The sequence below is a fragment of the Heloderma suspectum genome, chromosome 2 (assembly GCF_057233095.1).
Source record: "Heloderma suspectum isolate Gila_16-S chromosome 2, 16-S_ref, whole genome shotgun sequence".
NCBI lineage: Eukaryota > Metazoa > Chordata > Lepidosauria > Squamata > Helodermatidae > Heloderma > Heloderma suspectum.
The window spans coordinates 407075312-407090317 of NC_139459.1; the positions used below are offsets into that span (position 1 = coordinate 407075312).

General features: G+C 51.3%; 1 protein-coding gene across 1 annotated transcript; it reads left to right on the plus strand.

The window, feature by feature from the left end:
- Positions 1-7306: 7306 nt before the first annotated feature.
- On the plus strand, positions 7307-12182 carry LOC146356781 (vomeronasal type-2 receptor 26-like). The gene is made up of 3 exons (XM_084830294.1): positions 7307-7492; positions 7994-8120; positions 11278-12182. The coding sequence occupies exons 1-3, from the start codon at positions 7307-7309 to the stop codon at positions 12180-12182; spliced, it is 1218 nt and encodes a 405-aa protein (XP_084686420.1).
- Positions 12183-15006: the final 2824 nt, after the last annotated feature.

Below are 15006 nucleotides of genomic sequence, written 5' to 3' on the forward strand. Positions count from 1 at the left end.
AGCATGCCAGGCCTTCCTGTCCTGCGCTCCCTCCTGGAGCATGCTCAAGTTCATATTCATTGCATCGGTGATGCTATCGAGCCATCTCATCCTCTGCCATCCTCTTCTCCTTTTGCCTTCAGTCTTTCCCAGCATCAGGGTCTTTTCCAGAGAGTTTTCTCTTCGCATTTGGTGGCCAAAATATTTCAGCTTCAGCTTCAGTATCTGTCCTTCCAATGAGCACTCAGGGTTGATTTCCTTTAGGATTGACTAATTTGACCTTATCAATGGGACCTTCTCAAGCTGGGGAGAGGTAACGAGCGGGGTACCGCAGGGCTCAGTCCTGGGCCCAGTGCTCTTCAACATTTTTATTAATGACTTGGAGGAGGAGGTGCAGGGAATGCTGATCAAATTTGCAGATGACACAAAATTGGGAGGGATAGCTAATACTTTGGAAGACAGAAACAAAATTCAAAGTGATCTGGATAGACTGGAGTGCTGGGCAGAAAACAACAGAATGGCATTTAATAGGGACAAATGCCAAGTTCTGCACCTAGGAAAAAGAAACCAAATGCACAGTTACAAGATGGGGGATACGTGGCTCAACCACACTACGAGCGAGAAGGATCTTGGAATTGTCGTCGATCACAAGCTGAATATGAGCCAACAATGTGATGTGGCTGCAAAAAAGGCAAATGCTATTTTGGGCTGCATTAATAGAAGCATCGCTTCCAAATCCCGGGAAGTACTAGTTCCCCTCTACTCAGCACTGGTTAGGCCTCATCTGGAGTACTGTGTCCAGTTCTGGGCACCACACTTTAAGAAGGATGCAGACAAGCTGGAGAGGGTTCAAAGGAGGGCAACAAAGATGATCAGGGGACTGGAAACAAAGCCCTATGAAGAGAGACTGAAAGAACTGGGCATGTTTAGCCTTGAGAAGAGAAGACTGAGGGGAGATATGATAGCACTCTTCAAGTACTTGAAAGGTTGTCACAGAGAAGAAGGCCAGGATCTCTTCTTGATCATCCCAGAGTGCAGGACACGGAATAATGGGCTCAAGTTACAGGAAGCCAGATTCCGGCTGAACATCAGGAAAAACTTCCTGAGTGTCAGAGCAATACGGCAATGGAACCAATTACCTGGGGAGGTGGTGGGCTCTCCCACACTGGAGGCCTTTAAGACGAGGCTGGACAGCCATTTGTCAGGGATGCTCTGACTTGGATTCCTGCATTGAGCAGGGGGTTGGACTCGATGGCCTTGTAGGCCCCTTCCAACCCTACTATTCTATGATTCTATTCTATGATTCTATGACCTCCTTGCAGTCCAGGGGACTCGTAAGAGTCCTCTCCAGCACCACAGTTCGAAAACATCAATTCTTCGGCGCTCAGCCTTCCTTATAGTCCAGCTCTCACAGCCATACGTTGCTACTGGGAAAACCATAGCTTTGATTAGACGGACCTTTGTCAGCAAGGTGATGTCTCTGCTTCTTACTATGCTGTCTAGGTTTGCCACAGCTTTCCTCCCAAGGAGCAAGCATCTTTTAATTTCATGGCTACAGTCACCGTCTGCGGTGATCTTGGAGCCCAAGAAAGTAAAATCTGTCACTGCTTCCATTTCTTCCCCTTCGATGCCGCACAACGGGTGGAAATAGCAGGAAAACTGATTTCAGCAAAACAGGAGGACAACCTTGCTAAGGCGAGGGCAGCTGAGCAGTGGAACAGTCTCTGCCTCGGGAGGTGGTGAGTTCTCCCTCTTCGGAGGTATTTAAGCAGAGGTTGGATGCCCACTTGTTGGGGACGCTGCATTTCTGTCCTGCACTGCAGGTCCTGCATTGAGCAGGGGGTTTAACGAGACAACTGCCAGGATCCCGTCCGATTCTACGCTTCTCTTATTGTTCTCCTCATGATCCCCAGTGTGGAACTTGCCTTTTCCACAGCAGCGGCAGATGAGGTGGGCCTTTTCCTTGAGCTGTCCAGCACACCCCCAACGTCTCTTTCTTGGCCATTCACCGCCAGCTCAAATCCCATTGGCATGTATGTGAAGTTGGGGACTTTGCCCCAATATGCATCTCCATATACTTTCCGTACATTGGATTGCATGTGTCCTCCTAATGCCCATTCCCCCAGTTTGGCGAGATCCTTCTGGAGCTCTTCACCATCCCTTTTTGCGTTAACCCTTCCAAATGATGCTCCTTCCTGATTCTGGAGCATTTCTGAACGAGTTCTAAAGTGCAGAATTGTTGCCAGACCCCCCAATGTTCTGCTGCTTTTGATATGGAAAGAAAGGCGTCATTCCAGCTTGGAAATGGGGACGAGACGTCTGCTGTCTTAAAAGCTGGGCCTCACATTCCGAGCAGAACGGTGTTTGTGATACAAAGCCATCACCTACAGTACCAAGGCTCCAAATGCCAGCCTAGCAGAGTCAGGCGTGTCAGTCTTCATTTTCAAACCTCTGCTAAGCTTTTGTGTAGCCACATTGGCTTCTTCTGATGTCCTCCATCCCCCTGCCCCCTGGAATTGTTTCGGATTGCGCCTTCAGTACCTCCCATCCCTCTGGAACCCCTCTCCCTCTTAGGTTTTCCTGCTGACTGCTGCGTTGCTCCACAGGGGTGACCCAGCGCCATTCTGCGGCTGGGGAGGCGGTTCCCAGCCCTGTCCAGGCTCTCTTGCTGTGCTGGCCGCCTCTCTCCTTCCAGTCTGCACATCCTCAGTTGCAGGGGTGTCGCGCGACTGAGAGGCTGATCATCTTTGTTGCCCTTCTCTGAACCCTCTCCAGTTTGTCTGCATCCTTCTTAAAGTGTGGTGCCCAGAACATAGTACTCCAGATGAGTATTCAAGATGATGCTGGACAGCCATCTGTTGGGGATGTTCTGACTTGGATTCCTGCATTGAGCAGGGGGTTGGACTCGATGGCCTTGTAGGCCCCTTCCAACCCTACTATTCTATGATCTCAGAGCAGAAAACTCAGATGCAGCGCAAATTACGTCAGGAGGAGCTAGAAGAGATGGCAACTCTGGTGAGGTCATGACAACCACCACCACCACCCCGGAAAAGGTTTCTTCACTGAGTTACTCCCTAACTTAGAGGCGGATTGTTCTATTTTAACACAGCCACATCCAGGCACAGCCCCCACCTTCTCTTAAGAATCAAAGACCAGCAAAGCAGCCCTCCCCAACCTGGCGCCTTCCAGATGTTTTGTACTTCAGCTTTGGCCAATGGCCAGGAATGCTGGGAGTTGTAGTCCGAAGCAGCTGGAGGGCACCAGGTTGAGCAAGGCTGCCTTAGAGCAATGCCCAGCCATGGAATGGACCTGAATCCTCCCCCCCCCCGGGTGGGTCACTATTTCTCTCTCAGGTCCAAGGGTTGCACATGCCTAATTCCAGCACTGGGACACTCAGCTGCCCCGGATGTTTTTTAAATGATCGTGGCTCTTGTCCCCGGAAGTCGGCTACCTTCTGTTGCCCACAGAACCACACCAGCCGTGAAGTGGGAACCGGCTATCATGCTTCTGGCTTTGGATCGGGTTCAGTGTTAGCCTGAGGAAAGTTCTAGAAGCATAACACAGAGATATAGATGTCAAAGAAGCAACAACTGCATAGTTTTGTTTCTTTATGTGACACCTTTTCTGCTTTTTTGTTTTTAGAGCAGACACAGAATACTGGAAGATCCTGTCCTTCTTGATTGCAGTTCAGGAGATCAACCAGAATCCCAGGTTCTTACCCAACTTCACCCTGGGCTACAACATCCATGACGACTATTTTGAGGCAAGAATGACCTCTGACGCTTTGCTAGACCTGCTGTCTCCTGGCCAGGCGAATGTTCCCAACTACAGCTGTGGCAGATGGAATCCGCCACTGGCTGTTCTGGAAGGGGCTGACTCTGACATTGCCATCCAGATTTCAACCATGTTGGGCATCCACAAAATCCCACAGGTGAAGAGGGTGTTTGCAGGCTGAATCTCATTCTCCTGTGGGGTCCCCTCCAGAGTGATCAGAATATTCCAGATGATCCTCAGCCAACCCTCACTCTCCACTGCCAGTCACACGCAGTCACTGCATCTTGATCTTGGTACAAGGGAGGCTGCTGCTACTGCAGCTTTGGGGTGGCATATAGGACAATCCGTCCAGCACACCCGAAGCACAGGCACTGGTGACTAAGAGGAGTAGAAAGCTCACACTCTCACGTGGCAGGAACAATAGCCCCAAATGCAGGTATTTTCTCTAAAAGCAAAAACGAAGTTACAGAGTACATTAAAGGCATTTGCACATCTATGCAACTTGCTTGATCTAAAGCATTATAGCACCTCACCCCTTAGGGGACTGACTCAATCGATACTACCCTTCTTATCTGCTACTCCAGGGTGGGGAAGACGGACCATGGGCGCTACCAGGTGGCCGTCGGGGAGTGCCAGAAATGGTCATTGTACTGAGAACAACCAGTCAGTCTCCACTTTTCTTTTTCAACATTTGGGCCTGATTTTGGAGTGGTTGTTGTTGTTGTCGTATTTATTTATATCCCGCCTTTTTCCCAATGCTCGCATCATTGTTGTGCAACATCTATAAATAATTGCCAGTTAATAGGCATAATCTGGCCAGGTTTCAGAAATGCCCAGTGAGAATTGAAATTTAGTGCAAAACAATCTAACATTCTCTTCCTTCCTTGGTCAGGTCAGTTATGGTTTTGTTTCTCACGTTCTGAGTGATCAAACTCAGTTCCCGTTTTTCTACCCGACGGTCCCCAAAGAAGGAACCCAGTACCCGGGGATTGTCAGACTGCTCCTGCATTTCAGGTGGACAATGACAGGTCTCATCGCTCCAGACACCGACAACGGAGAGAGATGCGTGAAGACCTTGACGCCGGAGCTCAGCAGGAACGGTATTTGTGTTGCTTTCACGCAAACCATCCCAGGACTGACTACACAGCAAGCAAGGCTCCATAAATCTTCATTGCAGAATTGGGGACAAGTCAACACTTTTGTTTATTGTGCAGAGACGAGTTCCTTCTTAAATGGATTACACATTATGCAAAAAGTAATTAAAATGTTGATGAAACCTGTTGTAGGGAAAGTCTGGATCACAACCGCTTTGTGGGACATCACCTTGGAGTTGATTCACGAAGTATCTTTCCAACACATCCATGGTCTTTTTTCCTTCTTCATCCAGACAAAGAGACGGACAAAATACGCTGATTTTCGATCCCTTTTCTCTCCTATCAAAAAGTTTGGGGTGAAGGCATTTAGCTGCTCATACATGAAGCGTGCGTGGTCTGTGAAAGGCTGGACAAGATGCAGGGAGAAGGAGGACCTGGAGTTCCTGCCCCAGGAGGACCTGGAGAGGTTCCTGTCCCTAGACAACCACGTCATTTACAGCACCATCCAGGATGTGGCCCGAGCCTTGGATGCCGCTTCTTCGTCCAGCTCCCAGAGGAGGGCGGTGGAGGGGGGAGGCAGGCTGGACGTGCAGAGGCTGCAGCCATGGCAGGTACTCCCTTTCCCGTCTCGGATAGCTGTGCTGACTGTGACGGTCCGTTGTCCGGTTCCAGCCTGAGTGCCTTGGATTTAGAACCCAAGAATATCAGCAAATGAGGGGAGATGCTGGATTTAACAGAGCCCCTCATTGGCCGACCCCTCTGTGCTGCCTGGGCCCACTCCTCGTGCCCCCCGCCCCAGAGGAGGACCCCACCCACCTACCCGCACTCTGCCCGGGAGCTCCCTTGGGCCGGGGGAACAGCGGTGCCTCTCTCCGAGCCCTCTGGCTGCCTGACTGGGCAGCTACTTGGGCGCCTCCCGGGCTCCACTGGGGCGTGTCCCCCCCTCTTCCATCTGCAGGAGTGCCCATGGGTGTCACGCCAGACCCTTCACTGGGGGTCTGGGTGGCTCCTGTCCTGGCAGTGTTGGACAGGCGTGGAGAGCCCTAATCTTTCTGGTGACGCCCCGTCTCGTGCCGAGCTGCACTTGTACCCATTATTTTCCGGCATGCGCAGAAGTGCGCCTTGCATGTTTTTACCAATAACAGTTTTGTAGTGGGAACATTTTATTTTAAATCAACGAGTACAATTCCATGATGTCTGAGGCAAAACGTTCAGATTTTTCTCCAAAGCACATTGCTAAGTGCTCAGTTATGTAACATACATGAGACAGAGTACTCCCTTGGAGGCCCAAACAACAAGAGACTGTTTACTGAGGGACGGGCTAACACTGAACGAAACAGGAAAGGGAAATAATCACAAACACAAGCTGAAGGGGTGGAGTCTAAACTCCAACCCATAATAACTGGAGACAGTATTGGGCTCCACAGTTTCCAGTTACTACACACATGCTAAACTTCCGTATTTACAGCATAATCTCCCCTCACTCGCCTTTTTGCTAAGCTAAACAGGCCCAGTTGTGGCCTTCCCGCACAGGGGAGATGCTCCAGCCCCTTGATCGTCTTGGTGGCCCGTTTCTGCACTCCTTCCAGCGCTACCATATCCTTTTTGAGGGGCAGTGACCAGAACTGGACGCAGGATTCCAGCTGTGATCACATCAGGAATTTGTACGGCGGCGGTGAGATGTTGGCAGCTGTATACGGAGCGGTGTTTCTTGTAGCTGTCTGCACGTCAAGAAGGTAACAGTTGTGTGCTGGGAGCATTTCTGTACTCACCTTGCACAATCTGATGCCTGAGGCAGGACATTCAGTGTCTCTCCCAAGCTCACACTAGAAATATAACGTATCTGGCAAATCCGTGTAAGGCGAACCCTACCGAGCTCCGTCGAAGACACTCCCGGGTAAGTGTGCCCAGGACGGCAGGCTCAGTTACATCCGCGACGCCTTGCTGCCTTTTCACGGTGTCCGCAATGTGCCCCATGACTTGACCGGCCCCCCTCTGCCTGAGAGCAAGACCAGGCCCGGGCTGCAGGCGATAATCAGGCCTGGACCTCGCGAGAACCACTCGGGGGGCTGACTGAGAGCGGAAGCAGCGCGCGCATGGAGGCGGCAGGGTCACCCACTCCCTGGCTCACTCTCGCCTGGCCGCGGCGATTCTTGGGTCAGACAACCCAGGAATCACCCGTATGTATGAGCTGGCTGTGCGTGTCCGATGGCTTCGCCTCCCCAGACTCCGAGAGGGCAGCCAAAGGGCGCTCGGGGATGAAATCAGGTCCCCCGCAAATGATGGAAGACACAGCCAGCCACTTGAGTCTGAACCAGCCCCGAGCCTGGCGAGACCCGGGCGCGACATGGGCAGAACCGAGGCATCGACCGTGGTGTCTTGTCTCCTCCATGCCGGTGTTCCCTCTGCCGTTCCAGCTCCACCCTTTCCTGAGAAACCCCCAGTTCTACAACCGCTCCATGGACGGCGTGTATCTGGATGAGAACGGGGACCTGGCAGCCGACTTTGACATCGTGAACTGGGTGAAGTTTCCGAATAAGTCCGTCGTCAGGGTGAAATTTGGGGGTATGGAAAGACGGGGACGCCCAGGCCTGACGTTCACCCTCGACCAGGACGCCATTCTCTGGCCCACGTGGCTCAACCAGGTGGGGGGAATCACGCCTTTCCTTTCAGTGCTCTTCTCTCCATCCCTCCACCTCTACTAAGGCCACAGACTCCGGGGCGCCAGGCTGTCGAACGCCGCTGGGGGCAGCAACCAGGAGCCGCTCTTCAGGAGCTCGCAGAGGGGAGCCTTTGCCCGCCTCTGCTTCCCAGCTGCGCGGCAGAAGGACTGCCTGTGAATACAGGCTGCGGGTTACCTGGCGCTGACAATATTTCAGCACCAGTGTACATGGCACTTTACGGACCCGAAGAGGACCGGTCCCTTGAATTCTGTCGCCAGGGAAACCCGAGAGGAAGGGGAGTAGAAGCCGGGGCGGGGGATTGGGAAGCGAGGGGCACTTCCTGCAGTTGCCGTCTTTAAGCTTAGTTATGGGCTTCAAGTTAAACCCCAGAGGTCCTGCTGGCTCCTTTCCAACTCTGTCGAGTTTCTCGACGTAAATTGGCCCTAACGTTTTTTCCTCGATGGTCCTTGCTTCTGTGCTTAGACGGTGCCGCATTCCCGGTGCGTGGAAAGCTGTCGCCCCGGATCCCTCAAGGCGGTTCAGGAAGGAAGGCCCGTTTGCTGCTACGACTGTATCCCCTGCGCGGAAGGGACCATCTCCGCCCAGGAAGGTGGGTGAGTCTGAAGGAAACGACAAGTCCTGTGAAGGTTTTCTTCACGCCATTTCTAAACGCGGATCCTTTATTGCACCGGCTGTGATGTGTTTCACAAGGTGTCTCACAAGAACTGGAGTTGGACCGGGGGGGGGACGTAGTGGATGGGGCAGGGATCAGCACCACCAGCATACATGTGTCTCCCGCACTTTGAATCGGGAAGAAATTAAAAGCCAGATTATGAAATCAAAGACGGATCCTCAGGACGTCATATCCTCATACCCCCCTAAACCACCATCAAATCACAGGGCACATCTGCCTCCATGGGCTGAGCCAGAAAGGTCAGCGATCCACCAGTCAGCGCCACAGCAGCATAGAAACGTGGACCTGAGGCGGGGATCTTCATGGATCCTCCTGGTGTTTACCTGGAGGATGCCCCAGCCGCCGTGACAGCACAGCACACAGTGCTTCCCTGGACTCCATCGCTAAAAGCAGAGATCCATCACTTGCTGGCCGCAGCAGTGCAAAAAGTTGGGTCCAAGGCATGGCTCCTCCTGGTCCCGCCTGGTTTTTATGAGGAACGTACCCAAGCCACCACCCCAACGTGGATCCTCTGACCTTTTACGCTGGATTCCCACTCGCCCCCAGCCCCAGTCGAGGCACAGAACTCACCTGTGTCCAAGTATGCACCGCTGAGAGCCCCAGATCTGCTGCTTCACATCATGGCGTCAACCGTTTACGCGGGCACCGATCCGGCGGGATCGTCTGGATTTTACAAGTAGCGCATCCAAAGTCTCAGCGGAATCGCAAAGCACATCCACATCACTGGCATGGATCCTATAGTTCTCAGAGCTGGGATGGACCCCCAAAAGGGGATTCAAGACATATATCCTCTGGATTTTAACCAAGTGTCCCCACAAATGCACCATTAAATCACAGATCACATCCATGGCCACAGAGCAAAGTATTATATTATGTATTACATCATATACCTCGACTTCAGCAAACTAGCTCAAAGTGGGCTAGATGAAACAACGATCCAGTGGATCCACAGTTGGCTACAGAATCGGACTCAAAGAGTGCTTATCAATGGGACCTTCTCCAACTGGGGAGAGGCAACGAGTGGGGTACCGCAAGGCTCAGTTTCATCTAGCCCACTTCGAGCTAGTTTGCTCATCTGGAGATCATGGGGCACTTTGTCGAAAGCTTTGCTGAAGTCGAGGTATATGATGTCTACAGCATTCCCACGGTCTACAAGGGAGGTGACTTGATCAAAAAATGCGATCAGATTTGTCTGGCAGGACTTGTTTTGACAGATCCATGTTAGCTTCGAGTAATCACGGCATTGTTGTCAAGGTGCTTCCAGATGGATTCCTTTATCATCTGCTCCAGAATTTTCCCAGGGATTGATGTCAGACTGACTGGTCTGTAGTTCCCAGGTTCTGCCTTTTTACCCTTTTTGAAGAGAGGGACAACGTTAGCCCTCCTCCCGTCATCTGGCACTTCCCCCGTCCTCCATGATTTCTCAAAGAGAATAGACAGCGGTTCTGAGAGTTCTTCTGCCAGTTCCTTTATTACTCTAGGATGCAGTTCATCCGGCCCTGGAGATTTGAACTCATTCAAAGTCACTAGGTGCTCCTTGACCATATGCCTATTGATCACAAGCTGCAATCCTGCCCCTTCAGCCTGTACTTCGCCTTTGCCAGGGGGGTCATAGACCCTCTTTTGGGAGAGGATTGAGCCAAAGTAGGAATTGAGCACTTCTGCCTTTTCTTTGTCATTTGTTATCATTTTGCCATCCTTATTTAATAGCTGAACCACCATTTCTTTCCTCTGCCTTTTATTATGCACGTAGCTGAAGAAAGCCTTTTTGTTGTTTTTAGCATCCCTCGCTAACCTCAGCTCGTTCGCAGCTTTAGCCTTCCTGACGCCATCCCTGCAATTCTGTGCTACCTGCCTGTACTCTTCCTTTGTTACTTGGCCTTCTTTCCACTTCCTATATGTGTCCTTTTTTGTTTTCAGGTCATCCCTAAGCTTTTTGTGAAGCCACGTTGGCTTCTTCTGTTGTCTTCCACCTTTTCTTCTTGTTGGAATTGTTTGTGATTGTGCCTTGAGAATTTCCTTTTTTAAAAGCTCCCACCCATCTTGGACTCCTTTTCTCGTCAGCATCGCTTGCCATGGGACCTTACTGATCATTGTTCTGAGTTTATTAAAATCAGCTTTCCTAAAATCCAGGGTACGCGTTTGACTACACTCGGCTTTTTTTCCCCTTAGAACCAAGAACTCAAGTACAACATGGTCGCTTTCCCCCAGAGTTCCTGTAACTGCTACTTTATCCACTAAGTCATCTCTGTTGGTTAGGATCAAGTCAAGGATAGCCAATCCTCTAGTTCCTTCCTCTACTTTCTGTAGGAGGAAGTTATCCGCCACACAAGTCAGGAATTTCCTGGAGGGGCCATGTTTTGCAGAATTTGTCTCGCAACAAATACCGGGGAAATTGAAGTCCCCCATTACTACTACATCATGCTTCCTTAAAACATTGGCTATTTGCTTTTCAAAAGTTTCATCCTTGTCTTCTCCTTGATTGGGTGGCCGGTAGTAGACTCCGACCACCAGGTTCCTTTTATGCTTTGCTCCATTTATTTCAACCCAGATGCTCTCGATGGGGCTACCAAGCTCCTCCTCCTGTATTTCTGTGCAGAGATATGTATTTTTCACATACAGTGCAACCCCACCTCCCTTTCTGCAGCCCATCTTCCAGGAAGTATAGCCCATGGTCCCAGAATCCAAATCTCTCTCGTCGGCACCACCTTCGTAGCCAGTCATTCACCCAGAGTATTTTTCATTCCCTTTCTATCCCTCTTCTAACTACTGGAAGGATGGATGGGAAAACTATCTGGGCCCCAAAGTTCTTGAGTTTCCTTCCCAGAGCTTCAAAGTCTGATGTGATCTCTTCGTAGTTCCGCTTGGCAGTATAAACATATACATGTTTAAACACACGAAACACCAACTGTGGCGTGTTCATGTGGGAGAAGGGGGAGGCCCAGCAGGCCTGCCTGCGCCCTGCGTGAAATCAAGGCGTGCCGTGAGTCACCCCCCAGCAACAGCTGGAGGGAAAGTAAAAGCACAGAGACTGCTGAGGACGGAAGGGAGATGTGACTCTTGTGCCTTTCAGATTCAGGCCATTGCACCAAGTGTCCTGGCGATCAGCATCCAAACCAGGACCGAGATGGATGTATGCCCAAGGTTGCAACCTTCCTGTCCTACGAAGAGTATCTGGGGATCATCCTGGCTTCCTTGGCCCTATTCCTGTCCTTAACCGCAGGCCTTGTGTTAGGAATCTTCATTAAATTCCTTGAAACCCCAATAGTCAAAGCCAACAACCGGGACCTCTCCTACATTCTCCTCGTCTCCCTCCTGCTTTCCTTCTTCTCCTCCTTTCTCTTCATTGGCCAGCCAAGGAAAGTGACCTGTCTCCTCCGACAAACAGCCTTCAGCATCATCTTCTCCGTTGCCGTCTCTTCACTGTTGGCCAAAACGATCACTGTGGTGCTGGCCTTCCTGGCCACAAAGCCAGGGAACAGGGCGAGGGGGTGGCTGGGGAAGAGTCTGGCCAACTCCATTGTCATTTCTGGTTCCAGCATCCAAGTTGTCATCTGCACCATCTGGCTGGGCCTCTCTCCCCCATTCCCTGACTCTGACATGCACTCCCAGCCTGGACAGATCGTCCTGCAGTGCAATGAAGGTTCTGTCGCCATGTTCTATGCTGCCCTTGGCTACATGGGCTTCCTGGCTGCCATCTGCTTCACGGTGGCTTTCCTAGCCCGGAAGCTGCCCGGGGCCTTCAATGAAGCCAAGCTGATCACCTTCAGCATGCTGGTCTTCTGCAGCGTTTGGGTGTCCTTTGTGCCCACCTACCTAAGCACGAAGGGGAAATACATGGTGGCCGTGCAAGTCTTCTCCATCTTGGCCTCCAGTGCTGGGTTACTGGGATGCATCTTTCTTCCCAAGTGCTACATTATTGTACTGAGGCCTGAGCTGAATACAAAGGAGCATCTTGTGACAAAAACAAAAGTCTAAATCTGATTCGTAGTTTTACCAAGACCCTGATCATAGAATCATAGAATAGTAGGGTTGGAAGAGGACCATCGAGTCCAACTCCCTGCTCATTGCAGGAGTCCCAAGTCAAAGCATCCCTGATGAATGGCTGCCCAGCTTCATCTTGAATGCCTCCAGTGTGGGATTGCCCACAACCTCCCTAGGTCATTGGTTCCATTGTTTTTCCTGATGTTCAGCCGGAATCTGGCTTCCTGTTACTCGAACCCTTTATTCCATGTCCTGCACTCTGGATGATGGAGAAGAGATCCTGGCCTTCTCTTCTCAAGGCTAAATGTGCCCCGTTCTTTCAGTCTCTCTTCATAGGGCTTTGTTTCCAGTCCCCTGATCATCTTTGTTGCCCTCCTCTGAACCCTCACCAGTTTGCCTGCATCCTTCTTCAAGTGTGGTGCCCAGAACCGGACACAGTACTCCAGATGAGGCCTAACCACTGCTGAGTAGAGGGGAACTGGTACCAGTGGGCAGCTTGATGAAAATATCAACTCAATGTGCGGCTGATATAAAAAAGGCAAACTCCATGTTAGGCATAATTAGAAAAGGAATTGAGAATAAATGTGTCAATATCATACGGCTCCTGTACAAATGTGTGGTGCGACCACACTTGAAATACTGTGTACAGTTCTGGTCAGCACACCTAAAAAAAGATATTTCATTTTCAAACGGCCTTGGTCACTTTGGTGGATGACATGAGGAGGGCTTTGGGTAGGAGTGAATGCTCCTTCCTTGTTCTCCTTGTCCTCTCAGCGGCTTTTGATACCATTGACCACATTTTCCTCCTGGACTGCCTGGAGAGGATGGGCATTGGAGACATTGTATTACGGTGGTTCCGGTCCTTCCTGTCTGGCAGGTACCAGAGGGTAGCACTGGGAGAGAAGGTGCCACACCCGTGGCTGTTCACTTGTTGGGTGCCACAGGGTTCCATCCTCTCCCTGATGCTATTTAACATCTATGTGAAGCCGCTGGGGGCTATCAGCAGGAGGTTTGGGATGTGGTGTCATCAATATGCGGATGACACGCAGCTCTACCTCTCGTTCAAATCTTCACCAAGGTTGGCCGTAGAATCCCTGTCCAAATGTCTGGAGATGGTGAGTGGCTGGGTGGGGAGGAATAAGCTGATGCTGAACCCTGACGAGACCGAGGTACTTTTGGTGGGAGACAAGAGGAGGCTGGGGGATGTCGACCTGGTGTTGAATGGGGTACGGCTGCCCTTGAAAGACCAGGTCCGCAGCCTGGGGGTCATTTTAGACTCCCAGCTGTCCATGGAGGCTCAGGTGTCAGCCATGAGCTGGACAGCATTGTACCAACTCCATCTGATACGGTGGCTGTGCCCCCACCTTCCCGACCATCTGCTCCCATCGGTAGTACATGCCCTGGTCTCCTCTCGTCTAGACTACTGTAATGCACTCTACGTGGGGTTACCCTTGAAGACGGTTCGGAAGCTGCAGCTCATACAGAACGTGGCGGCTCGCCTGATTACAGGCAGCTGCCAGCGAGATCACATCACTCCAGCATTGAAGGAGTTGCACTCGTTACCAGTTGTTTTCCAGGCCAAATTCTAGGTCTTGGTTTTGACCTTTAAAACCCTATACCAGGCGTCAGGCTCACTACTCTCAAGGAGCGCCTCCAGCAACGCCAGACAGGCCGCTCAACAAGATCAGCCTCGGATGGCCTTCTCCCTGTCCCATCAGCCAGGACAGCTAGGCTGGTGAGGATGAAGGAGAGGGCCTTCTCTGTGGTGGCCACTACTCTGTGGAACTCCCTCCCTAGAGAACTCCACCATGCCCCCTCTTTAATGAGCTTCCGCCAAGCATTAAAAACGTGGTTGTTCAGGCAGGCATTTGGGGTGAGTTAGGGTATTTTAAAATAAAGTTTTAAAGTATAATTGTACTGTTTTAAATTGTACCATTGCACATCACCCAGAGTGGCCTGGTGACCGGCCAGATGGGCGATTAAGATATTTAATTAAGAAATACATTATATAAATAAATTTCTTTATTTATTTACAGTATTTGTATACTGCTCCACAGCCAAAGACCTCTGAGCAGTGAATGGCAGACATGATAAAGAACAAAAACACCATGTTAAACACCAGGCAGGTTGGTAAGGAAGGAGGCGCTCCCTCAGGTCTCCTGCTCCCAAGTTGTTTAGGGCTTTGTTCACTAGTGCCAAAACCTGACAGTTGGCCTGGTAGCGAATAGGCTGCCAGTGCAGTTCCCTCCGCAGTGGAGCTGCATGCTGAGAAGGGGCAGCTCCGACGACAGCCGAGCGGCTGCGTTCTGCACTGGCTCCACCTTCCGGTCCAGCCTCAAGGGCGGCCCCACATAGAGCGCGTTGCAGTGATCCAGCCTTCAGGTTACTAGCGCCTGGACCGCTGGGGCCAAGCTGTCTGTGTCCGGGAGAGACCGTAGCTGGCGAACCAGCTGAAGCTGGGAAAAGGCACTCCGAGCTGCCACGGCCACTTGGGCCTCCAGCAACTGTGATGGATCTCGGAGTACCCCCAGACGAGGAACCTGATCTTTCAGAGGGAGGGCGACCCCTTCCAGAACAGGCAAGAGGCCCATCTCCTGGACTCGGGAATCACTCACCCACAGGGCTTCCATTGTTGCACAAAATGCTAGTTTCGCCCCCTGGAGGCTAGTCCAATTTGCCCCAAAGAGGAGAGTCAACTGCAGGCTGGGTCCAGCTCCATTTTATTGTTTGCAAACAGTTCGACAGAGGAGCTCACGCTCAAAAGCAGAGTCGACCCTGGGCAACCCCCACACTACAGTTTTATCACCTCAGCTTGCAT